The sequence below is a fragment of the Convolutriloba macropyga genome, chromosome 1 (genome assembly GCF_964194025.1).
Source record: "Convolutriloba macropyga chromosome 1, txConMacr16.3, whole genome shotgun sequence".
In the NCBI taxonomy this organism is placed as follows: domain Eukaryota; kingdom Metazoa; phylum Xenacoelomorpha; order Acoela; family Convolutidae; genus Convolutriloba; species Convolutriloba macropyga.
The window spans coordinates 1,771,424-1,798,380 of record NC_134468.1 but is presented as its reverse complement, the minus strand read 5'-3'; the positions used below and the strand labels follow the sequence as shown (position 1 = coordinate 1,798,380).

The 26,957-nt window shown below is 34.4% G+C and overlaps 2 protein-coding genes across 3 annotated transcripts in view; one reads left to right on the top strand and one right to left on the bottom strand.

Annotated features, from left to right (window-relative positions):
- Positions 1-1,935: 1,935 nt before the first annotated feature.
- Positions 1,936-19,940, bottom strand: LOC142344710 (superoxide-generating NADPH oxidase heavy chain subunit A-like). Of its 2 annotated transcripts, none has more exons than XM_075396593.1 (8): positions 19,652-19,940; positions 19,193-19,362; positions 14,105-14,235; positions 8,266-8,431; positions 7,264-7,411; positions 5,450-5,675; positions 3,583-3,753; positions 1,936-2,730 (listed from the first exon to the last, which is right to left on the bottom strand). In XM_075396593.1, the coding sequence occupies exons 1-8, from the start codon at positions 19,710-19,712 to the stop codon at positions 2,031-2,033; spliced, it is 1,773 nt and encodes a 590-aa protein (XP_075252708.1). In that variant the 5' UTR covers positions 19,713-19,940; the 3' UTR covers positions 1,936-2,030. The 2 variants fall into 2 exon arrangements, with proteins under 2 accessions (XP_075252708.1, XP_075252701.1); XM_075396586.1 differs by having other exon boundaries at positions 1,937-2,730; positions 19,193-19,365; positions 19,652-19,939.
- Positions 19,941-26,656: 6,716 nt separating this feature from the next.
- The window catches only part of LOC142344361 (acetylcholine receptor subunit epsilon-like), a 35,217-nt gene continuing 34,916 nt past the window's right edge, over positions 26,657-26,957 (top strand). The window contains exon 1 of the mRNA XM_075395952.1: positions 26,657-26,824. Coding sequence (XP_075252067.1) covers positions 26,779-26,824 — 46 coding nt within the window. The 5' untranslated portion in view covers positions 26,657-26,778. The remainder of the gene's footprint in view (positions 26,825-26,957) is intronic.

Here is a 26,957-nt window from a genome sequence, read left to right as displayed (position 1 = left end):
TTGAATAATTATGAAAATCTGAGTTGAAGCCTAGTTTTTGAAGAATTTTAGAGACGGCGATAACAACCGTGGGCAAAAACAAGTAGGCCTTATACGCCTATCTTGTAAGATCTTGCAAGATAGTCAAGTTTTACAAGAGGGCTCAAACACGCTTTTCCTGTGACATCTTTCTAGATGTCTTACAAGATAAGCCTATGGATACAAGACTCTTTCAAGACTGCATGTAGATGCAAGATCTTACAAGAGAGGCCTGCAGATTCAACATATTATAAGATAGAGGTGTAGATTCAAGATCTTACAAAATAGGCGTGTAGATAAAAAGTCCTTTACAAGATAGGCGTGTAGGTGCAAGACTCTTTTAAGATAGGCATGTAGATGCAAGATCTTACAAGAGAGGCCTGCAGATACACGATTTTACAATATAGGCGTGTAGATGCAAGATCTTACAAGATAGGAGTGTAGATGCAAGATCTTAAAAGATAGGAGTGTAGACACAAGACTCTTACAAGATAGGCGTGTAGACTCAAGACCTCACAAGACAGGCGTGTAGAAAAAGACTTTTTCAAGATAGGCATTTAGATGCAAGATCTTACAGGATAGGCATGTAGATACAAGACCTTACAAGATAGGCGTTTAGACTCATTATCTTACAGAGTAGGCGTCTAGATACAAGTTCTTAGAAGATAGGGGTGTAATGTCGACTAGGGATGTCTGTAATCAAATTTTGTGTATTCTTCAGGTGTTTATGAAATATTTCAATAATATTTTAAGCAACATTTGTTATCGCACGAGCGTTGATAAATAAGTTTTCAAATAGCATTTTGCTGTGTGGGTTTACATAGTTTATTTTTCTACTACACGATAAACGGAAATTATACGCCGTAATAAAACCAAGATTAGCCATTTGGTTTTTCATTAAAAAATTAATACAACCACTCCCAGGATGAGGTCCTCGGCCTAAGGCTACTCTGGCCAGACTTCTTTGGGTCGCGGACAGGGGACCCCGATTTGATTTCAGGGAATTTGGGTTGCGCACCTCAACCTGAGTTGACAAGAGGAGCTACTATGCATGAAAGGTTCTTTTCCATTATCGACGTCAAGAAATTAGAGCCTCAATTATATTAGGAATGTTTGCAAGAATGCAGGAGTTTCACTGCCCAGGTTGACCACCTCAGACGAAACTTTGAAAAAACTTACTAAGACTTATACGCTGCCTTAGAAAACTTACAAAACTTTGTACGGCACCGTATCCAATTGATGTAATTGCCAATTTCTAAAGTCTACCTTCCTAAAATTGGTTTTAAAAACAACGATTATCTCATACAAGTCATTTTTTCAATAATTTTTGGCACTTTTCAAATCTATGAAAAATTAAAAATTAGTACGGCGCCGTATAAGGCCGTACGAAGTTTTGTAATTTTTCCAAAGTATTTTTTCAGACATTAATTTGCTCTGCAGGTACACCTAACGTTCATTTTACCTTGAATTAGTTCGAAATAGCAAAAACCTGTTACGCCCCTTGTGAGGCCGTGCAGAAGTTTGGAAGTCTAATGATAGGGTTTCCAGGTTTTATTTTATATTATAGTTGTCTGTTTTGGAGAGAGCTTTTCGTGCCTAGTTTTTTAGCTAGTGCTCTGCTCAATTCTCCCATAGCTTTAGTTTGTAACTCCGCCGTAGCCGGTCCCCGGCCCGGTTGAGAGAAGGAGGAGGGAAACACACCGAGAACATACTGGAAACGTCTCAAAATTCTGGTTATTCAACTTGACTGGAGCCTTTTCCGACAATTTTCCAGCTATTATTTTACCTTAAAAACCTTATTAATCTTGGTACAGCCTTACTACGGCACCTTATTAGTCTTGATATGGCATTAGCACGGCACCTTATAAATCTTAGTACGGCCGTAGTACGGTGCCTTAGGAAACTTGACAAGACTTAGTACGGTTTTTTTCTAAGACTTATACGGTGCCGTAGTAAGGCCTTAGTAAGTTTTCCAAGTCTGGTCAACCTGGGTGTGCATATACGGTCATTTACTAAAGTTCAAATAGTTCTGGATAAAAAGCGAATGAAATTCCGTCTTTTGACCAAGATGAAGATAACATTAGGGCCTCTGCTATCATCTGAGACGGTCCACAGCATAAAACAGCCACTTTTGACTCTCCATTTTTCAGAGCGATCTCATACATGCGTTCGAAGTACTGTGAAAGATGAGGGCGTCCAAGTCTCAAATCTTTCTGTATATTTGTGTATATATTGCCTTGTTCAAACCTTCCACGGCTTCGGTACTCTGTTACATGATAATGACATTCTAATGTGGATGAGGCGTCGTGGCGCGAGGTTTCCAGGAGGTCGGGCTGAAAACTGGTGGGTAATGTTTTGGGTAGTTGTTGTTGGAAATACTGTTGATCAAAGTCAAGAACAGAAGTTATCATGTGAACATCGCGGACTGACCAGATGAACATGATTTTGTCAATTATGCGTCCATCACGAGCATTGGAGAGCAAGTCACTGGTGATGCTCTGAAGAGGAGTGACGCCAATTCCCCCAGATATCATCATGAAGAGACGATAGTCATGTTGGTAGTGCAATGTTGGCATTCCATAAGGTCCGTTTATGAATACCTTAATGTCATTGTCGCCTGATTGGCTGAGAACACCGTGAAATTTCTTAGTCCAGTTTCCGAGAACTCGGATGTGAATTGTAACGAAGTCTTCGTGCGGTGCACTCGACAAGCTGTAAAGTAATAAAGATTGTATCATTACATAAACTTGCTGGAAAAAAACACGGAAATTAAGTTCACAAAGAAAATTTTTTATCTTCAATATGTTGAAAGAAAAAAGAACAAAAACTGAGAGGCTACGAATGGTCGCAAATAATTGACCACAGCACTGATCAGAGTTTTTCAGACATTTAGTCATGATCAAGTTACAAAACGCAGCCAGAATTTGCAAAATATACGTATTAGCTTTTGTTGCAGGATAAAATCAATTACACGAATCGCAGTGCGAAACGAATAATGTTTAATCTCGATTAGAGGTTTTTTAGAGAATGTTGAGATATGTACAATGATGCACTATCTTTGAACGTGGTTTAAAAGAATCGGACTTTTTACCACCATCTTATCACAACTCAAGATTATCATAAAACCTGTGCTTAAATATTTGCCAAAGCGACCTAAGTTTTTCTACAAAATCCAGACCTCGCAAATCTGGCCAAAAAGCATCAAGATTCGTATCACTGGTTTTTTTTACTCCTGTTGACAGTTCATCCTGGTTAATCTCTTGGTTATAAATGCATTGGGTTAAATCTCATTAAAGCAATACTTTCAAGAATTCAAGGCTAGCCATAAATTTGAATGAGTTATAAAGATCTTTATAACTCAATCAAATTTATGATCAGACCTTTCAGACCGAAGTGACCTCTGATCAGACCAAACCCAAACCATGGTCCAGACTATTGTGCGCTCGAACCGCTGTCCACACTCTGTAATTTCGGTCGGGGAACACACGGGCGTGCTCTCGAGTGGGTCTGATCATAGCTCAATTTGGGTCTGGACCTGAACCTGGGGTGAAATGTCATGAGTACCTGAAGAGGTGCCACTCGAATGGGGTGACTTCGGGCACCATTATAGAGACAAACTGTCCCGACTTGTACTTGAATTTGTTCTTCTCGAATTTGATCTGTATGACGTCACAGGGCAACCTCTTCACCATACACCTCCGACAGTGTCTCTGGTTGAACCCAAGCACTATTAACCTGCAACACAAAATCTACTGTTTAACAATTCTGACACTTTTAAGCTTTATTTATAACATAGATAGCGCAAGCTCCATGTATAGCTGTTGTCTGTGAGTAGCTCGGAGCACATTATTCTTCAAGAGGTTTTAGCCTTAAATAGTTAACAAAGTTTTTATGATTCATATTGAGATTTCAGCAGCTCTAGCCGTTCAGAATTTGATATAAATTTAAAAACAATGAATAATAGGATTCAGTTAATGCAGATTTTCGCATGCAATTTTGTTAGCCGATATCACCAACCGGGCCGAGGTGGTCACAGTAAAAAAATGTTGAAATGGGTGGAAATACTGAAAAAAAATTCTATCAGTATGTCACTAACTGTTAACGGTGAAAGCAGTGAAATATTAGTATAAACTCACCAATGAATCGTTAAATTATTCCCGCGCAAAAATTGCTCTCTACGGAAAAATAGGTTCTAATGTTGCCAATAATTTTGTTGCCAATGACAAAAAATGCCGAATTATTTAGAACTAAGAACATTAGTAAGGCGTAATTATTTTTAAAGCCGAATTTCACAGTGTCCTGTATTTTGATTTCCACACCAGAATGTAAACAGTTCAAAATCTTGTCCATTCTTAACCCGGTAGAATCGAGCAAAATCCTCGACCCGTGACTGATTCCGTTACTTTTTATCTCTCTTCATTGAGATACGTATATTTTTGGTTACCATTTTATGTTATTTTTTTTTGCGTTTGGTTTAAAACAGCAGTTTGAGTGCTTTGGGTATATTTGCTTTACGTTTTTTAAGCTCTGTTTTTGCAAAACTTCGCATACACGCAATATGAGTAGCTATGTTGCTCGTTTGCTTTTTTTCTCCAAACTTTTAATATTTTTTGACATTGAATACCAAATACTATTTCACATAAACATTTTATAATGAGTTCAGAATTTGTGCTCTATTTAACTGAAGTGTCCGCGTTTGCGAATTTGAGTGACGAAATTTTGTCACTACTTGCAGCGTTAAAGAAATATGGCTAAATTTTTGAAAACAGTGACAATGAAAAAGGCGGACAATTCTTACAAAATTCTGTCACTGATCTCGAAAAACCTCGTTTTTATGTCATCAATGTCCGCAACTTGTGCAAGTTTTTGTATACACTTTTGAGTTGAGTGAACGCGGTGTGAGTTATTTAGTCAAATTGTTCAACACCTGGTTTTAGCATACTGTAAATTAACTTTTCTCGTGCAATAAATGTTGAATAAGACGGATTTAGTGTTGCTTCTGCTGTCTGATATCAATAGATGATTTCTTTAGGCCACAAAACCTATGTTTTCTGAAGTAATTTGACATCAATTGGTCTGTTTTCCCCTTTAGAGCCAATTGGACAAAAGAAAAAGTCTAATTGAATAATAATAAATAGGTGAATCACGGAGATTCATAAAACAAATTCAGAAATAAAAAATTTTGAAATTTTGAAATTTGATTTTCAATTTTGTGCTTTTTTTTCATTTTTTTCATTATTTAAAAATTTGTCTACTTTTGTAATATTTTGCAGACTCCTTTGTTTTCACTGAATAGGGATATATGCAAATACAACGAATACTACAAATTCCTGAATCATTTTTTTGCATATTATCAGTCGACTAATATTGTCTAGTGTGGTTTACTATTTACTAGGTGATCGATGCATCAATATTATTAATTATGACTGACCTGCAGAAGATGTCTGCAAACCAAAAGACGGCTCCGAGGAATGCAATTGGGGCGTTATGTATAATTGCAGCCACATAGACCAGAAGGGCTAAAAGAACGTGAGTTCTGAAGAAAGCCTCGTAGAAATGTTTTCGGAATAAGTAGGCAGCAAACACCACGGCGGCAGTCATAAGTCCAAAACAGACCCAGCCAGACACAACCGTATATGTTTCGTCATTGTTGTCATCTAAAAATGATAAGCGTTTCAACCAAAGTCTAATTTATTTTTCTTTACAGAATATATGAAACCAAAATGGAGTAAGGAGTGAGAGCGCAAGAAAGATCAGCAGTAGACCATAAAGATCCGTTTCGAGCGTCTCAGTGTGGAAAAGGAATGCCTTATTCCCCCAAGTCAATAAAGGGTCAAAAAATGGAATCCGGCATTGGTTGAATCAACTTGTCGTTGGATTGTAACACCTAACAATCTCTATAGCCGACTTTAGTGTGTTTTCCCTGTCACCCCCCCCCCCCGTTTAATACTTACGGCTATCTTGATAGATCTTGCAATATTGTTGCAAGATTATTGAAGAGAGCTGACGAATATGCAATGCTCTTGCAATATATGCGTAGACCTTTTGCAATCACAGTGCGAATAGGATGATAACTCGAGTAAAGTTCTGGCGTGGTTTACCCATTTTACCCATTAACCCCCCCCCCCCCTACCCCCCTATTTGGTACATTTAAGGTTTTTTTTTGGGGCTGGGGGGGGGGGGGTAGGAGGAGAGGCCTATGTGCTTACCTTCTATGTCCACTAAACTGGGGGTTTATAATCAGAAAGAACTTAATTTTGGAATATTTTGAAAGGTGATTAATATTGTCTGGCCCCTCAAATTATCAAATTTTTGCACATCCAAAATATGTTGCTAGTAATGTTTTTACCTAACGGCAACTAGATGCGCCTTGTGGTACCCATTAATGCACTCTTTGAGAAGGCCCTTTTAACTGCGCTATTTATAATTAGACCATTGCTTATGACTGTAGACAATGACCAAACTTTGCAGGGACGGATAGCTTTTGACCGGATAATAAAAAGTTTCAAACGTGGAACGTTCGGCTAAAGTGTTTGCCAAAATTTGTTTTCAAAATATTCGGAAATTTCCGTAAATTTCGTATAGGTTGCGTTTTTGTTTTCAAATAAGCTCCCAAGACTGCTTTTTTGGAATGTTCATGGTTAACTCAGCGCTTTTTTTACTGTTCATGTTCAAATCAGAGCTTTTTGAGCTGTCCGTGGCAAGGTTTTTCCGAAAGTTTTTCTCTTTTTTTCTTACCTTGATATAATAGCAGTAAATATCAGATTATGGCCGTTGTAAAAATGCAGAATTGATATCAAAAACACTCACGTTCACATTTTAAAATGTCAAAAGTCTGCAGTGCCAGAAGTCAAAATACCAGAAGTTGCTACTTAGCCAGAAGTTGACTTCCGTTGACTTTCGTCATTTTAAAACGTGCGCGTTTCGTGTTTTAAGCATGGTTAAGTGACTCTGCAGAAGTTACTTCGAAATTCTGACTTAATATCTCGAACCGCTTCGATAAACCGTCTCGACAAACGACAGAAGTTCTCAGTGACCTCAAGCAGAGTCACGTAACCATTACATCGTGATTCAGTGCTGGTTTACCATGCTATTATGATCCGAGCACTGAACCAGCGTAAAACGTCTACAACTTCACAGAATTTGAGAATTTTTTTCGTGATTAGCGGTCAGATCCCGCTTGTTTGTATTCTTTATCATAGAATTAAAACAGAATAGTAATAGTTGATATAAAATTGTGTTCACCTGGTTCGTCTGTACCAGCACTGTCATGATTGTATTCAGCAGTTAGACCGTGAACAAGTGACGTCACAACTGAGATGAGAGCGAACAATTTGTGCAGGAAGAGAAGACGTTCGTAGGAGATGCCGGTTAGAAATGTTATTAGGGAGTTCTTTTATCGACAATATTGTTAACAAAGGTCTCCGCATTGAATCTTTGTCTTTTTAGGATAGGAAATGATTTCGCTGAGATTTCATTTTTGCAAAATATTTAACTTAATCGTTTGCGGCTCGATCGATTTCTTTTGGTGTATTTTGTATAAATTATAAATAGTTCGCGTCGCATCTTCGAGGACTTTAATCGGCAACAATATCTTGGCAACAATATCCAACAACCCTATATGCCAATTTCTTAAGAACCATAAAAATGGAGATCAAAAATGAAAAGTCGAAAAATTTTTTGTAGCAATTCATTTACGCGAATGGAGTGATGCGTTTAAAGCAATAACTCTGAAGCATTATGTTACTTTCAATTCTTTCCAAAATATAAATTCTAAGTGTTTGTCTAATAACCGGACGTAAGCTTCTGAACTTATCATCAGAGTTTGGCTCTCTCAAGATTAGTTATGATCAGAGTGCTGAACGATCAATTACGTTAATGTTAACTTTTAGCTTGAAAAGACCAACTATAAAGGGACTGTACGTTATCAAAAAGCATGACGCAGGTGATCTGCCCTCATAAACGGTTTACAAAAGCCTTCGAGATGATGCGATCATAAGTTATTTTGAAGGATGTCCTCGAGCTAGGTTTTGACTGTTTTTAACAAAACTAATATTAAACTTAACTGAAATTGGGCCTCAAATTTTAACTGTATGCCATTTAGCCACATAAAATTTGAAAACTTTTTTTTTCGAATATACAGAACTTTTCATCGAAAAAAAACTTTTTTTCCATATAATTGAACCTTATTTTTTCTCATTCTTTCCCATGTGAGACGACTATTGTTAACAAGAGTGTCTTTAATGCCTTTGAGCTAAAAACGAAGGTGAAGAAAATAGCCCAAGATGCTATGTCACCAGTCGTCCCGCTGTCGCAGCAACCCAGAGCCAGGCCAAGCGTGAAGGCTAATATTATCCCAGGAATCAATATGAATTCGCCCAGTGTCACACCATAGTCCCAAAGATTAAATAATCTGAAACACTCTTTTAATTAATGCAAATAATAACTTTTGTCATAAGTTTCTAAATAACTACTTACTTGACAAGGACGATGTAGTTAGTTGGGTTTTCATCTGACCTAATACTTTTTCACAGGAGCTGTTTTAAAATAAAACAGTTTTAAATTGTTTCACTTTTAATTTTGCTTAGACCGTTCAAAAAACGGGCCATTGGCCCGTTAGTGATCTCTTAGATTCATAAAAACCGCGACGAATTTTGTTTATTTGTTGAAGCATCCGTAAGTGACTGATGGAAGTAATTTTTGATAATTATTTTTTGAATTAACTTCCTGCTCATTAAGCGGTTTTGAGAAAAAGCGAAGTCTGTGTCAAATTTGGATCATAGCTCGACAAATTATAGTCCTTTATTAAATTGTCAGCAAAATCCAATTTTTTTTTGAAACATGTGAATTACTCAGACTATAACCCTAAGGTTAGATATCTACATGCTCTAAAATGTTAAATAAATTAATCAGCATTGTTATTAATATAGTAATCTTCAAATTGTGGCTGTTCGTTTTTATAGGTAAAAATAGGATTTGAAGGCTCCTATTTGTCTATTAACGGGTACTTTCCTGTGTTGATCGAGCAAAAACTCGGTTAAAACATTTTTAAAGCAAGTTTTACTGTTAAAAGTTCTTATTGAAGAGGGCAATTTGTTCCATTTTTGAACGCTTTTCAAGATTAAAGATTTGTTATTCCACTTCGTTTTCGTTTTCTTTTTTATAATAATTTGATTTGTCCTGTTGTTCTGTCTAGCGTTATGGCGACTAGTAAACATTTTAAAATTTTCGGATGTTTCCCATTGTTTTATATCTGTTTGTAGCTTCATTAGGCTAACTTTTGAGATAAACAATTCGGCTGGTAGGATACGATCCTTAATGAGAAGATCAATGGAGTGGTCAAATTTTTGACGAAAATAACAAACTTTTATTCCCCAGTTAATTTGCCTTTTTAGGCGGTTTATGTTTTTCACTGTAAGAGTTTGGAGGAATACTCCACTGAAAGAAAGATGAGAGAGTACAACTGACTTGAAAACATCAATTCTTACTTTCAAAGGTATTTGATTTCTTACAAGATACAAAGAACGAAATGCATTAGCCATTTTGCTTAAAACTGAATTCAGGTGATTTTCAAAAGTTAAGTTTGAATCAAATTGTACTCCCAGATAACGACATGCATGAGCTGGTTTGATAACTTCGCCTTTAAAAGAAATTTCTGGATCCGAATTAGTATGATCTGTAAAGAATAACATCTCTGTTTTATCGGCATTTAATGTGAGTTGATTCTCTGTCAGGTATTTGTCTGTTTGTTCTAATATTTTTTCAATTTTTTGGGGAATATTTTCATTACGTTCGAATTTGCATATAATACTAGTGTCATCAGCAAATTGAACAACATCATTTTCACCTTCCAGCTTTTCAGAAAAATCGTTGACATATAACAGAAAAATAAGAGGTCCTATCACAGTTCCTTGTGGAACACCATGATTAATAGTTAATTTATCTGATAAGTCAATACCCAGTTTTACGCATTGTGTTCGATTTTCGAGAAAAGATTTGAGAAGTAAAATTGGTGATTGAGAGAGGTTGAAATTTTCAGCTTTCTTGAGAAAGATTTCATGTGAAATTGAATTGAAAGCTTTTGCAAGATCTAAGAACACAGCACCTGTGTCGTTATCTTGCATATTTCCTATTTTTTTTTTCAATAAAGTAAAGAACAGCATCAGTAGACGACTTTCGAGATTGGAAACCGAATTGTTTTTTGTTCAAGAGCGCAAATTTTTCAAGATATTCTAATAACTGATTAAGTAAAAGCCTTTCAAAAACTTTTGCAAAAGTTGGTGTTACAGAAATTGGACGATAATTCGTTAAAACAGAAACATCTCCTTTTTTGAAAATTGGTGTGATGTGTGCATCCGTAAGAATTGTTGGAAAAACTTTCTCTTGAATACAATCGTTAAATATAATCTGAAGATGTGTCCCAATAGCATATTTTCCGGATTTCAATGCCCAAGCATTGATGTATCCCGGCCCTGGTGCTTTGTTGTTGTCTAGATTGTCAATAACTTTATAGATTTCCCTCAAAGTAAAAGGTCTAAAATTAAACTCTTGAAAAGTTCGCTCTATTTTTTCGACGTTCAATGGAACAATCTGCCCTCTGTAGATGCCCATTTCGCTGAAAACTCTGTTAAAAGCGTTACATATTGATTTTTTATCTTTCGTTTTTTTACCATTCTCATCAATTTCAGTGATGTTTGGACTGTTATTTTTCTTTCCAATTTTTTTCTTAATGAATTTCCATTTCTCTTTTGTGGTTTCAATTTTCTTAAAAAAATCCTCTGAAAATTGATTTTGTGCTTCTTTTAACTTTCGGTTTACAAGGTTGCGATATTTTTTAAATGATTCAGCACTTTGTGTCAGTTTGTACTCATTGAAGTAACGATGTTTCTCAGAAACTAAATGTTTAATTTCTTTTGTCATCCAAGGTTTTTCTGAAGTAGTCTTTTTTATATTAGAAAATAATTTCTTCTCTGTTGGTGCATTTTTCTCGAGTATTGTCAGAAAAATTTTGTTAAACTCTGCAAACATTTCATCGCAGTTTCTTTGTTGATAAACTGTTCTCCAATCTGCAAGAGCCAGATCTCTATTAAATTTTTCCTCGACAAAATTTTTTGTATCTCGTTTAGAAAAAAATTTTGTTTTTCTTCTAACAACAAAAGTTTGCTCTGAAAAAATATTACATTATGATCAATATCGAAAGGAGGTAAGCAGACTTTCCAACTAGTGATTTGCCTATTAGACGAGAAACAGTGATCTATCAAACTTTTTTATTGTTGCTTATGCGTGTAGGAATATCAATGTTAGATAAATGTAATCCTAGTCCCGCCGCAAAATTCTGAAGGCTTTTCTGCCCATTTACGCTCAACATATCAATGTTATAACCACCAAATAAGAGAATATTATCTGTAGCTGAGAACGCATTAGAAACCTTTGCACTTAATTCGTCTAAAAAGAAGTCACCCAGGCTTTGATGTGGACAATATGAGATGTTAATGAGACATTTTTCAGATAAAGGGTTGCCTAGCTCCAGCCACAAAGTTTCAAAAAATTTCGGATCAGCTAACTCAAATTCTCTTCTGCGTTTCAAAATTTATTTTCTTAGGAATCCATATTCCTACACCCCCACCCTTAGCTGCTCCTGTTTGATGTGACCGATTTTTATGCAAAGAATTGTGCTCAGCGCTGAAGTTTATATTCCAGCTTTGATCTTCGCTCATCCAAGTTTCAGTTACTATAACAAAAGTTTCCGAATCTAGCTGCTGGAGCAAGTTTGATATATCTTGATACTTATTCTGTATGCTACGAGCGTTGAAAAGTAGAAATTTTATGCCAGTTTGAGCGCCAAAAATAGCATCATCCAAAGAAGAAAGTTTTAAGTCATAGGGTCCAGAATTTTTTTCTTTGTCACCACAGAGAAGCAAAAAATTTCTGTTAGGAAAACGTGAAACACTACGAACAGCCGCAATGAATAATAAAATCAGCATTCTCTGGAAATAAATCAGCACATTTTCTAAATTATCATGTTTCTTATTTATTTGAGTTAAGTAACGTTGCTTAATGTATACCTGGTCTTTCATATTTCCCAAAAAAAAACAGAAAGTTAAAACAAACGGTAAAAAAATCATGTCAAAAATTAAAGTTACTCAACTCAAGCAAAGTTCAAATTTCTATGCAATTTCCGAGGTTGAACTGTATTCTGTGATGCCGGTAGGTTGTGTGTTAAATTATAATGGCGTATATTTTCTACCAGATTTTTTATACCCCCATTATTGGGATGCAGTCCATCAAAACATATATCATCAATTGATAGCGCATTTTCCAAAACCTCAATCCGTGACCACGGATAGGATCCATCAAGCTCCAGGCTTATCATTTCTAGATGGTCATTGAATTTTGATATTTCCTCGTTGTTTGTTTTCCTTCCATAGCAACCATCTTTTACCGGACCAATTTTGCTTATAGCAACACGATGAGGTTTGAATTTTGGCATACATTTGTCGACTGTTTCTTTGAGTTGAGTCGCTGCCTGCTGTCCAGAAACACCTTTGTCAATTGAATTATGACCTACGTGTACAATTAATGTTTCCGTTTTGGCTCCAGGGGAATAGCAATCAACTACATTAGAAATATCTCCTATTGTTGCAGATGAATATGAGTGGATTGCAGTCTGCTGCGAAATGTCATGCTGATTTACTTTCCGAAAAGTACTGTCAGATATAACTAATTGCTTGGCAAATCGGGGAACCATTTTTGGCCGATAAATTTTCAGTGGAGGATCAACACGACTGTTGTTTTTTGACGTCTCCTGTCTCTCAATTAAATTATCAATAACTTTAGAAGTTTGTGTTTTGAAAAATTCGATATCTTTTTCCATGCGATCAATAGTTTCTTTTTGATGTCCGACAGTTAATTTTTGCATTTCATAGTTAACAAGATCTTTTTCAAGTTTTGTTATGATATTGTCTTTTTCTTGTATTTTTTCATAGGTCTCCAAAAGCTTTGCAATTAGTTCCTCTTTGTTGCATTTCTCGAGAACTTTTTTAGAAAACATGGTGATAACGCGTATTTGCTCTAATTGAGACTTTAAAAAAAATCTAAAGCATTATTTTTCGTTCGACATGAAAATGAAATTTAAATAAAGTGAGTAGATAAGATTGGAGTGATCTCACCGGTGATGAAGCAGGCAGAATACCCAATAAGAATTTTATATCTTCTTTTGATGCCTTTAAAAAAACGAAAAATGTTCAAGATGAATTCAAAAAACAAAAGATTTTTTTGATCGTCGTTTGATAAGATACCCAGTAACTGTGAGATTTGAAAGAATATCCAGTAATGTAACAGCTTCAGAGAAAAATAAGGTCAAAAAAGACTTGCTCAGTATTCAAAAAGAAGCGAATAAAACGACAAAAAATGGATTATCCATACAGTTGACTTCTAATGCTCCTTCATTGCGAGTTTCTTTTTTGATTCAGGCAATATTGGCTGCTTGTTCAGCTGTGATATGCAAAATTGTGCCCAAAATTCCAACATAATAGATTCCGACTGTATGACCAGATATAGAAAATAAAATACATGATTTGACCCTCGAACCTGAACAAAGTACATCTGTTGAAACAAAGATGATCTTGAAGAAGAACTAAGAATTTTAGCACTTTTTTGTAGCCTTTTGGCAAAAATTTTACTCGACTTTTTCAGAGCATGCCAATTCGACGTTTCAGACTGAATATGGAGAAATTTTTTTACGATAAACCGAGCACTTAGCACACCGAGGATTTGCTATGTTCCAAATCGAACATAGCTAAGGTTTCTTGCGTTTGAAAACCAAACATAATGAAGTTTTTCTACGTTCCTAACACAACATACCAAAGATTTCCTACTTTCACAAGCAAATATATTGAACAAACCGAACATATCAAAGATTTCTTACGCTTAAAACCCGTGAAACATGCTATTATTTTCTTACAAATTTTCTGTCGTTTATGTTCGTTGTTATGGACTGGGATACCTGCGTACAATGAGACAGTGTGTTGCAACACATACATGGCCAAAATATGTATCGAAGTCTTTTCAATCTTTGAAAACTCACCTTGCGTGGAATAATCTGAGAATGTTCCACCTGATTTTGTAGAACAATTTGGGTGGCTGAACCAACGATGTGAATGGAAGCTCCGTTCCCATGTCTTCATATGGCGCCCAGCTGCCTTTCGCATTTTTTCGCTGAAATGTATCTCAAAAACAATATTCACTAAAAATACTTTTACAGCTAACTTTTCAAGTTCTTTTTATAGAGTGGTCTTACAAAGTTTGACGTAGAGCACACCAGATTACCATGGGGGTGATACCTGATCGTTAACTTGTGAGAACTTGTAAGTCGAATGGTCGACTTGCAAAAACTTGTATCGCTTTGTAAGATGTTCTTGCAAGTTCTTTCACAATAGCCATTTCCATTCGACCAGGGCAATTGACGAATTTCACTGACCTATTTTTGTTCTATGAACTGAAAAATACAAATGAAGAACAATAGGATATGTAGAATAAGGGGAGTTTGAAAAAAACCACTTCCTTTGGTGAGGGCAGATGCTTTCTCGTTTCAAGACAAGAAACCGACATACAAGACCATAAACGGCAATAAATTGCTAATAGATTGCCGTTTCCGCAATTTTTCTTACATGTCTTAGATGTTACTTGCATATACGAATTCGTTTTTTAATCTATCTTGTTTGTAAGGAAGGATGCTTGTGTTTGTTGTTCTTTGTGTTCAAACCCGTACATAACTCCAAGTTAGTTTCAGTACTGGGCCATTATAAATGCAATTCTTCATCATTACTGAAACATGTCAATTTTTTGACTTGTCAGACTTGCGTTCAATCTGATTTTACAATGGGCAGAATTGGGCCAAGTGCACTAATAAAGCTATGTACGGGGATCGAACCCATCATCTCCCTCTCCATAGACGTTTGTTCTACTTTCTGCGCCACCATGACTGTTGTAATTTATTATTTTGCGCCTTTAATATACGCTTGAAAGAAGCAAATTTCAAGCGAGAAAGCGAGCGAAACATATTTCATTGGAGACTTGAATTTACAATTGCCCAGTACTCATTTACACTTGGAGTTCGATACGGGAATTCATACATTTATCGCATTTAAGTCTTAGGCCATTAATGCATGAGTTTCAATTTGACTCGATCTTGGTATGATTCTTTTAGATTTTTAAATGGAAAAAGTTAACATATCTTTAAAAACACACAAAAAATTTCACAATTTAAGATTAGGCCGTAAATGTGTAACAAATTTAAACAGAAAAAATTAGTGTGCTTCAATGGTTCAATGGGATTAAGAACACAAGTAAAATTATAGAGTATGAGTTTTAAGTGCAAACAAATAAAAACTTGCTGCAGATTTCTTGAAAACTGTTGGATTCCAGTAGACAATAAATAATATAGTTAAATTTCAGTTTTTTGATCCTCGACATTTTTAAGCGTAAAAACCATGTTCAGCTCGACTAAAGTAAACATTTTTGCTAATTTTCTGCTGCTCACGGTAGCTTGGAACGAAAAAAATAGGGCGTCAAAGCCACAGGATTGTAAGAAAAACGTTTTCAATTTTGGAGGCAACAAAAAATTACCCGAAATATATGACAATTTTTTCATGAAAACAGTGACAAATAAATTATCTCAGTGCTTGATTTGAGCCCAATCAAAAGACAAATTTCAACGGCAGCGCAAAAATAATATAATTGTAAAATATATTTTATGAGAACCGGGTGGGTGCCCGCTTAGAATGATAACAAGCCAGGAAATCTTTCCATTGTGTGACTGTATATATACACATTTCTGAGCTTTTCGAATCACATTTCTTTTCTGCCCTTTTCATGATTTGGCCACATCAACGATTATCTTCATTTACTAGCCTACTATTCCATTAGATAATGTTTTCACAATTTTTCAACTCGTAATAAAACTAACCTTATTCTTAACTATTTGCTGCTCTTTGAATGTAAATATCATACACAAATCTGTTGCTCGAACATACTCAGAGTTATATTTTGCTGATTTTATTTCAGTCTCAGGTTGAGACAAAACTTTATGAGATCTTAGAAAAAGTGTTATTTGAACACTTTTTTTATTTTGGTTTTGTTGGAAAGATCTAGAGGTTTTTGACTGTAGAAGTTTTCATGCGTAAAATTGCTAACTATTTTTTATTTTGCAATCAATTGGACGAATTGAAATGTTGAAGCAGAATGGACAAAAGTGATTCTTTTTGAAGAATAAAACTGTTTTCTTTTTGTTTTTGACACTATGTAATCCGAGCGTTTTTAGAGCAATAGGTTGTTAGGATGAAAATAAAAGCTTTTTTAAAAGCTCCTAATTTTTCTGTTAGATCCTAGCTTAAGAAAAGAACCAACAGAACAATTGAGAGCTTTTAAAATCGCTCTTCATTCTTGATTTAAAAAATTCCTGGGAATTAGAGCGCAATTGAAACAGCATATAGAATATACAGTCACCACATTCGCACAAACCATGTGTTGACTGTATATTCTTTATGCTGTTTCAATTGTGATCTAATTTCCATGAATTTTTTACCAGGAATGAAAAGCTATTTTAAAAGCTCTTAATTGTTCTGTTAGTTCTTATGTTAAGCTAGGATCTAACAGAAAAATTAGGACCTTGTAAAATAGCTTTTAATTTCATCTTAATAATTGCTCTAAAGGTAGCACGTCTTACGAGAGTCATAAATTTGAAAGTTCAGGATAATTACTGTTATACTTAGCACATTTGTCTCGATTTGAAAATGGAGTTTCGAGGTGTGCAAAGTAACTTGAATAAGACCCTCCGGGTTTTCTAACGGCAACCTAGACCTTGTAATTAGGAGCGCAACCTTCCTCTGTGCTGTCGAAGATAGCCAGATCAGAGGCCGCTTTGACCTCGATCAGTGATCACGAACTGGCAGACAGTTGCTCTTGCCCAAGACTGCCTTAGATTGATGACGATATATTTTAATGGTTGCGAACCACTTTTGGAGTCAGGTTTTTGAACTTATAATTTTGAATAGGCTTATAAATGATTTCTTGAGTTGCTTTAAGAAAGTCTGAAGATCCAAATTTTTGACAAAAATTTCTGAAAAAACATCTTATTGGTAAGTGCTAATTTTCACCTGGTTTCTTTGATTCAAAATTAATTATATTAGGGTCTTTGATGCTTGCGTTTGCTGCTCTTTCAGTGTTCGAAGTCATACGTTTATTGCTTTGGTCTTAGGCCATTATTGCATGAGTTTCAGTTTGATTCGAACTTGGTATGATATTTTAGACACTTGAAAATGAAAAAAATTAACATAACTGTAATACTGCACAAAAAATGGATTTTTCATTTGTTAAAACCACGAGTTCTTGGTTTTCGCGGTTTTAAGTAATGTTTTGACAGGTAAACTTTCAGTTCAGGGAGATCAATTTTGTCAAATGAGAAATCGACATCCTAAAGCACGATCTGACTAGAAATTATTTTTATACTCAAACAAATGTATTCGCCAGCGCTGCCGACGTATTTTCTCCTAGCGAGTTACAAGCTACAATAACTCAATGTCACTGGCGCGTGATTTGCCCAATGATAATCCATGTTCATTTCTTCCTAATTGGAAAAAACATGTCAAAGAATATCTATTTGATTTGGCTACGAAGAATTTTAAGTGCACAATCATAGCTATATGGACGGGCAATGTTTGAGAGAAATCAGATTCAAGCCCCGTTATTGACTTACTCAGCTTGGTGAAACCAAGTTTAGTGAAAATTTATTATTATTATTATTATTAATATTATAAACATTATTATTATTATTATCATTATTATTATTAACACATGGAAATTCGGAAAATCCATGTATTGACTTTATTTTTTTATGCTGTTTCAGTTGTGCTCTAATTTCCAGGAATATTTTTACCAAGAACGAAAAGCTATTTTCAAGCTCTTAATTTTTCATTTTTTCTGTTAATTCTTATCTTAAGATAAAAGCTAACAGAAAAATTAAGAGCTTTTAAAATGGCTCTTCGTTTCATCTTAATATCCTATTGTTCTAAAAGTAACAGGCCTTACGAGTCATAAATTTGCAAAATCAGGATAATTAGTGTTACATTTAGCACATTTTTCTTGCGATTTGAAAATGGCGTTTCGAGGAGTACAAAGTAACTTGAATGCGAACTTCCGGGTGTTATAATGGCCATCCAGGCCTTGTAATTAGGATTGCAAATTTCTTTTGTGCTGTCGAAGATGGCCAGATCAGAGGCCGCTTTGACCTCGATCAGTGATCACGAACTGGCAGACAGTTGCTGTTGCCCAAGAGTGCCTTAGATTGATGACGATATATTTTAATGGTTGCGAACCACTTTTGGAGTCAGGTTTTTGAACTTATAATTTTGAATAGGCTTAGAAATGATTCCTTGAGTTGCTTTAAGAAAGTCTGAAGATCCAAATTTTTGACAAAAATTTCTGAAAAAGCATCTTATTGTTAAGTGATAATTTTCACCTGGTTTCTTTGATTCAAAATTAGTAATGTTAGGGTCTTTGATGACATTCTTTAGAAAATAATTATTTTCAGATAAATACATTTTTTCATTCATCCCTAATTGACAACATGGACTGAACTAAAAGTCAAGACATCCACACAGTCTACATGCACATACCAATGTTGTGCACGTCTAAAAACAGTTCTGCAAGTGTGCCAAATTTGTGCCAAGGCGTGGATCACACCACACTTGCAAGTTTTTCCCCAAGTCAAAACCAACTTTTCAAAAAATTTCGAGTGAAAATTTCGAATTCCGAAAAAATTTGTAACGTGCCACGATTGCGCGGTTAATTTTTAAACTATTTCCCGGGATGCTTTGAAAACACTCCAAAGCCATTCAAAACTATCAACTAGCAACCTGGTGGGTCAGAATAGGCTATATTAATGAGTTTTAAGGTCTTTCCGAGCCGTTTTACAGTACTGATATAAGACTTGCAATTAGACGTGCCCAGTACTGATTTTGACTTGCCGTTCAGTCTGGGACCTTGTTAACGCCGTTGTCATCAGATACAAGTTCAACTAAATTTACTCGAGAAACGTACGTTTTACGAGGTAATGTATTTTTTTGTCTTTCTATTAACGAATAAATGATGTAAGTGTTAAAAGATTAAATCTTACATGGGAAAGATGATTAGACGAAAGTTGTCCATTTGTTGAGGTGTTTCCTCTCGGGGCAAACACTGTACCATTGACAGACTTCCGAACGTCCATCATGGAATCGGGTGTCCTCCCTCGGCCGTCTGAAGACATCGGTTTGGAACTCCTGGTGGATCTGATGTCCGACTGTTCTACTTAATTTCACCCCGATTCACTTAACCCCAAATATTCAAACGTTTTATCTTTACACCGCTATATCATTTCACCCCGCACACTTTTCACACAAAAACACTTTTATTATTTAAATCTCTAATTATGAGTATTTAAATATCTAAACTCTTTTCTGAAACCATAGATATCTCCATAAAAATAACTGTACCAAATTAGTAAGGAAGTAAAATGGGGTGAAACGATTGAGGGATGAAATAATCAAAGTTAAATGAAGGGGGGTTAAGCATATAGGGTTGAAAAACGGAATACCATTGTGCGACATGTAGTTGTCTGGACTAAAAGCGTCGTTGACAATCGCGTGGACAGCCATTGTTGTAAGTTATATATATAAAACTTCAATTACAACCATAATAACCATAAAATTAAATTCAGTAGACGCCTATCTCATTCAGTTTATAGTAAATGAAAATCACATTATGTTTTACGTTTTGCATTTTTATGATTTTAAGGCATAGAATGTTAAAGTTCTGGAGGTATCCTTTTTAACTGATAAATTCAATCGATTTATTGTGAAAGAATTGTTTTATAGTTTAAAACGCATATAAGATTTTTCACGCAAAGCTTGAACGTTTGTATAAATTTTGTGTGCATGCGTTTTTGAAACTATAGTTTGAGCTGGATAAAGTACAAAATATACACATGCGTCAAAATTAGCCGCTGTGAAACGAACGCTCACCACCTTCGTTTTATAAAACATCATTAAAAATTATTTTATTAATCTGCGTTCTTATGTTTTTTAGGACTGGCATTGAATCAACGCAGCAATTTTACCAGAAAACTTTGGGTAAAATGATTTTTTATAAAACCAAGTTGTTTTATTAAACAAGAAAAACTGGGGATGGATGGAAACAATAAAAGAATAAAAGAATAAGACCACTTCTTTTTACGAGCACCAGTTATCGACTTGCGCTAATATAAGAAAAACTTATCTTTTCTGTTTGTTTTACCATCAGCTAAGGCGTAAAATGAAAATTTTTTAAGAATTGCTCTTGTGCGCCAAGAAATACCAAATTTGGAATTCAATGCTACTGAAAGAGACTTAACAAATTTTCTCATCTTATGCTGGAATAATAGTTTGACAAGAGAAGTTAATGGAATTCTAGATTTGACCAACATGCTAAAATGTAAATCTAATTCAATATTGTCCATACTGCCTGGTGCATGGTGAGTTTTTTCAAATAAAACAAAAATTAGAATATTTATACTTCTTTATCGAGACAGTTCTACTTAGGTATTTAATTTTCTGACTATTCATCAATTATTTGTTCATGCCAATACCCTGGCCAAGACCAACGGCTAACTTGTATGTTTCTTGCGAGGTTGTTCCGGTTCACTTTAACTCCTAACGGTTAATTCAATTTAACATATAGTGATTTACCGTAAAAAGCGCGTGGGAGTTAGTTGCCCAGTTTAGATAACATTCAATTTGTCCTAAATTGAAAAAAAAACTGTTGCTTTGAATTTTATCAACTGGCGATGTTTTTTTGCAATCTAGTTAAAAAACAGTCGATCTCAATTAGCTTCTTCCCAATTGATTTTTTAAGGAATTCTCCTAAATTTTCAAACACTTCTTCACTTAGATTGAAATTTCAGCTTTATATGTCAACAATTTTCTCATAATAATTTCTTTTCCCCTGCATTTTTAATCCCATTTTTTATTTTACGACTTCAATTCGTCTTCTTCCAGATTTTATTATTTTTGTTTTAAACGTAAGTTTAAAAACGTATTTTTGCGGCGTTTTGTTATTTTTTGCTACTGTTTGGGTAGAACTGTCATTGTTTAAAAACTTATTTTCCCAGAACTTATTTAAGAGCATAGGAACCCTGTGAACAAATGATTAACTTCCCCAGTGATTCTGGAATTTTTGTCGTGTAAGATTTGATAAGATGCTGATAAAAACTCTTTATCGTGTACGATGTTAGCTGGTCTTACACTATAAAAGTTCTGCCCTACGTGAACTTTAATCATGCAAGATCTGTTAAGATACTATTGAGATCTTATAAGATAATAATTCATTTTTGCTGAATTGTTATCTTATAAGATCTGATAAGTGTTTTATCAGATTTTATAAGATAAGGCTTCAGTTTAGCTGAATTGTTATCTTTCAAGAACTGATAAGTATCTTATCAGATCTTACACGATACAAGTTTACGTATGGTTGAATTTTTATCCTGTAAGGTCTGATAAGAGAATAATTGGTCATATTACCAGTTTTGAAACAGAAAATGTTTGTTGATTCTTTTTTGACGGCAGTATTATTCTGAGTCTTAACTAGGTTCTATGGCTAAACTTAGCAGTCCAAGATGGTTTCGATCTTGAAAAAAAATACAGCCTAGTTTGGTAATCACTGCCTCAGAAAAAGCCCCTAACACTCGAATGACCTTTTTCACAATATCTTATGAGTCTCAAAAGACAATAAAAGATAATTTTCTCTCCGTTGCTCTGACACTTAAGTGTTGCTCGCTGTAGTGTTTGGCTGCTGCTTGAAAACAACCCTGAATGATCTTCAAAATGAAGATCTTGTCATAATTGTTATCAAGGTCTGATAAAAATCTTATCAAAAAGATGTGTCATAGCTTTCCGAATGTTTTTTGTACAAGATCTTAAAGATCTTACACGATAAACATTTTTGTCAGGCAAAATTTTTATCTTCTATGATCTGACAAAAGTGAACTTTTATTGCGTAAGATCTTATCAGAAACGGTTAAAAATTTTCACCTGATAAATTTGTACATATATGACAATTTTGTAAGAAATTTGTGAGATCTTACACGATAAGAATTTCGATATGTCTGGGGTTTCAAGAGCTTTGTAGGTCGAATTTTTAATTTTTAAGAAGTTTTGAGTGGAATTTTTATCCTATAAGAAGTTGAATGCTGAAATGGTCCATTTGTTTGTTCTAATTTCTTGGAGTAGTCTTGACATAAGGGATCACTTTTTTCTCTTTTTGCTAAAGCAATTCGATGCAAGAGAATTCCGGTAAAAACGATAAGAACAGTTCGCCAAAACATAGATATAAATATCAGAAAAATAAATACACCGACAAGGCTTAGCTCAATTGACCTTGCAGTGGAAAAAATCCAAGAAAATTCACTTTTTTGATTTTTCTCGTTGTTTTTTTGAAAAAATTTAAAGAAAATCAAAATTTTTCTTGATTTAGTTGAAAAAGATGTCTTGAGCATGCAGTACTATCAAGGAAGAGGCACTTAACTATGTAACCCTGGCTAAGCTCCCATAGAATTTCACAGATGGATTGTGGTACATGGATCATCGATGGTTCATTACCACTTTTTTTAATCATAGAAAATCCATCGATAGCATCTCTGATTTTTACGGCATCATAAAAAATTCATGAAACCTGATTCGATTCCTAAAAAAAGGAATTCTGACTGCCTTTAGAACACCAGTATTCGGGATACGTCCTATTTTTGCCTTCGCCATATCCTCTTTCAAGATCGGCATCGATCTTGTAATGTGCTGTTAAAGAGCCCCATCTATTACACCTCACCACTGCAGTCACGCACTACTGTCTACAGAATATTATCCCTACCAATATTAACTCAAAAAAATTGTAAATTCGCTTTGTATAACAGAATTCAAGCATGATGCGCGTAAATTTTCTGACAATTAGAAACTTTTATATGAAACGGATATAATCCATTGATGGGAATTTTGCTTTCTATGAAATCGCTATGATACATCGAGGGAATTTTTAGGCTATTATTTTGCTCTAATTAATCCTTGGTTTGCTAAATTTACGCTCATTCCTTGATGGAATCTGCTGGAACCCCAACCCGGGAGAATAATAAGGTGCGAGGACGAAAAATATGACCCGTCATACAAAACTATTTTTTAGTCATCTGTGTTGTCAACTCATTAAATTTTTAAGGCATTGAGAGGTCACAATTCTGGCGAGAAGAGTTGTAACGTTGATGTATTTATTCAGAAAAAAAGAATTGATTCGTTGTGTTTTGCTGATATAATCTCTAAAAAATTAAAACAGACGAAAATTACAAGGAAAAAATTTCTAGGTATGGAAGACGTTTTTCAAATCTAATTCTTGCCGCCGGAAAGTCTAGAAAAAATCAGCTAATTTTCAATATTGAACTAGATCAAGATACACAAAATTTTGCCAATGTATTAGACAAAAAGGATTCAGTATTTCAAAAAATTATTGAAAACGAAATTAAAAATTTTCAACGCTTCCTTGGTTTTGAAAATAATGTAGAACTTCCTTGCTAGTTTAAACAAATACAAAAATTAGAGATTAAATAAACATATGAATTTTAATGCTGAGACAACTTTGGCTGCTCAAATATCCAGATTATAGGGCTATACACTATCAAATCTACCAAATGAGGAAGAGATGGAAAACTTTCAAAAATTAAAACGCTGTTAAAAAAAATTGGTGTATGAATAAAAAATATCTTCCAATAGAAGGCCAATGAGACCATGCATTATCAAGACAACGAGACAAGACAAACATTAGAGTCAAGAATTAACAACAAATGTTATGTAAAACCAAAGCTCAGGGTCTAAACTAAAAAAATAAACTTAATTAAAGAATCAATAAGCAGTCAAATAAGACTAAAACTAACGAAATTCATTTGTATTTCACCTGAAAGAACACGGAACCATTCCTTAACGAGCAATAATGTGATATGGCATCTCTCAATAGTGAGACTAGGTAACATGCAGGCAAAGAAAGGGCAAAAATGGCTTTGTTAAAAAAAACATTTACAATTTTCGGGGAAAAAAATCAAAGTCTTAAAATTTTTAGTTATCAACTGAAACAATTAAATAGGTTCATTTATTTTTCAACGAAAACCCTTGCAATATGTCATTATTCAGAATATGTGTTAAATTTAATAAAAAACACAAAACCAGGCAAAAATCAAAAATTAAATCATATATTAGCCAAAAACTGATTTCGAGGCCGTTGAAACAAAAACATTTCTCATATAAAAACATTCAATATCGTTAAGTGTGCCCTTGTCAAACACCACTGATGTGATACATAAACTGTGTTCGTTGAAACTAGGTAAAAAGTACACAGCAAGTTAAAAAAGCCGTACAAAAGTTTTGTAAATTATTTGATTTCTAAGTCATGAAAGACTTCAGCTATCTACAGTAATAAAAATTAGGCTCCTTAATTCATCGATACGAAGCCGCTTAGACCTGCAATTATAAAGAATTTTTCTTGGGACTACAAAAAGAATGACAAATAAAGAAAACAATTCTACTAAAGTTTGCTAGAAGAGGGTGTCGAAGAAGTTCAAACCCTCATCGCTTCACGAAAAAATGGAGATGTTCAAGTGTACTTTCTCTTATAGAGCAAAAACGAACATCAAAAGAGAAAAAATGTCCTAGTATCGAAATTTTTTTGTGTAAACTCGTAGTATTACAGCCGGCGAACCAATATTTAAAATGTTAAAACACAATGAATATCAAATTTCAATCAATTAGAAAAACGTTGCGACCTGTTTTTGCTGACCTCAAGCTAGAAGTTGACAAAAAGTGAATAAATGAGCAAATAATCTTCTGTTTATTTTGCAAACAGGTTTAATTAAATGTCAAAACAACGATGAGCCTTCGACTAACAGAACAAGGTAGGTATCCTTAAGAAAAATACTAGAAAGCATTTATTTAGACCAGTCATTAGTAAGCCTATAACTGATTTGTTCTGTTCTATGCTTAACTTAAACGGGAGAAAAGTTTTAAAATTTTGAAAAGGCAGCGATTGATTACAATCCGAGTTACTTTTGGTTTGTAAAAGACAACGATTATATAAAAACTAGCCTTGCCATCGCTGTTCATCCGTTAGAATCACGCAAAATTTCCTAAGATAACGGATATTAATAATTTGACAAAAAAGTCAATATACCAAAAATAGATGATCCACTTTAAATTATTATCGAGTTAAATGAGCAAAAAGCTGGCAAAATTTGAATTCAAGATCAGAGTTATAAAGGTTTAATTCAGCAATTTTTGGGTGTCAAAAATTAAACAAAGTCTGCTAAAGAATCTTCTTTTTTCTGCCTTTTTGCTGAAAAAAGCATAATTTTGAAAACTAACTTTAGAAACAAAACCAACAACACTATCGTTAAGTTTTTCAACATATTTGTCAGCAAAACAGGAAAAAATTGCGAGAAAACACGCAAAATATTAACAACAAAAGTAAGTCAAATTTTCACAACATTTAAGCCTCGATAACTCCATGGAGAAAATGAAATGGAAAAAAAATCTTTCCAAATATATATATACTAGGAGGCACGAGCTTTCTAATGATTTCACTCACAACCCTATAAGATCAATATATCGATTGCCTAAAATTGGCAGAACAAAAAACCCTTTGAGTGTATACTTCCTCCCTCCAATAAAGTGGGTCGGATTAATAAGAATAAAAGTAGACCGAATGGCTAAAAGATCCAACTATTTAGTCTATAGATGACTTTGCAAAATCCAAACAAAAAGCAAGGAACTATTTTTAACCTTTTTGTCAGCAATTTTGCCATTTGAGTTCCTTACAGGCAAAAAAAAATCGTAAACGTCGTGAACTGTTTTTTAAAGTTGTTAGATGAAATTTTTTTCAAGACTGATAAAATTTTAAATTGGCCAAAATGGGACAGAGGACCAATTAGCAAAACTCAAACTCCTCCTCCTCACTCACAAATTAAATAGGGTTTGGATAAGAATAAAGAATTTTACGAAAATCCAATTAATCTATCTATTTATGAAATCGCTCTCGTCTGATTACGTATCTACAACACTGATCGCCAAGTCTGCTGCAAATGCGCTTTATAACTCATCGACTTGCCTTATCACGTATCCCCGATTTTGAGTTTATGTAATTCAATGCCTTCATTTCTTACCCATATCATATTAATAAACAATGACCCTTATTCCCAGCATCAAAGCATATCTAATTTTATTTTCCTTTTTAAACTCTTAAGCTTTTGTTTTCTCAAGTGGAAAACTGCTCCCACGTTTTCGTTGAGGTTAATAACGAAATATTAACCAGTGAAAATTTTACTTCTTCGGAATAAATAATAATAATAAAATTGTGTGTGAACTTATAAATCAAACATTTTCAATAATTAACTTCGCGGTTTTGTGAAAAATACGCTGCCAGTTTTAATTTTTGGTCCTTAATGTAGCTTGCTGGCAAAATTCATAGTCTTCACAGCAAACGACGTAATAAAGCTGAAAAAAATCTTAAACGTACTTTTTGTTCAAATTACGAACTTGTTAAACGTAAATAACTAAAAGTTTGACGCAGTTCAAATCTGTTTTAGCTGCAGCTTTGATTAAAGATTGTTTTCTCTGCTCTTTTGTGAATTATACATACGTAACAACTGTTATTTACTTTTTCAGCATGGAGTCGCCAATTATCTTTTTGTGTTTATTCACCTGTTTAACCGGTAAGTGAAAAAAATGCAAATTAATAAACAGTTTTTGTCGCTATTTTGTAACGTTTCCATGCCGCGTTATTTATTTAAAGCTGAACTGTGTTCACGGGAGCTAAATAACTTTAACTACATGCCACTCTGAGGT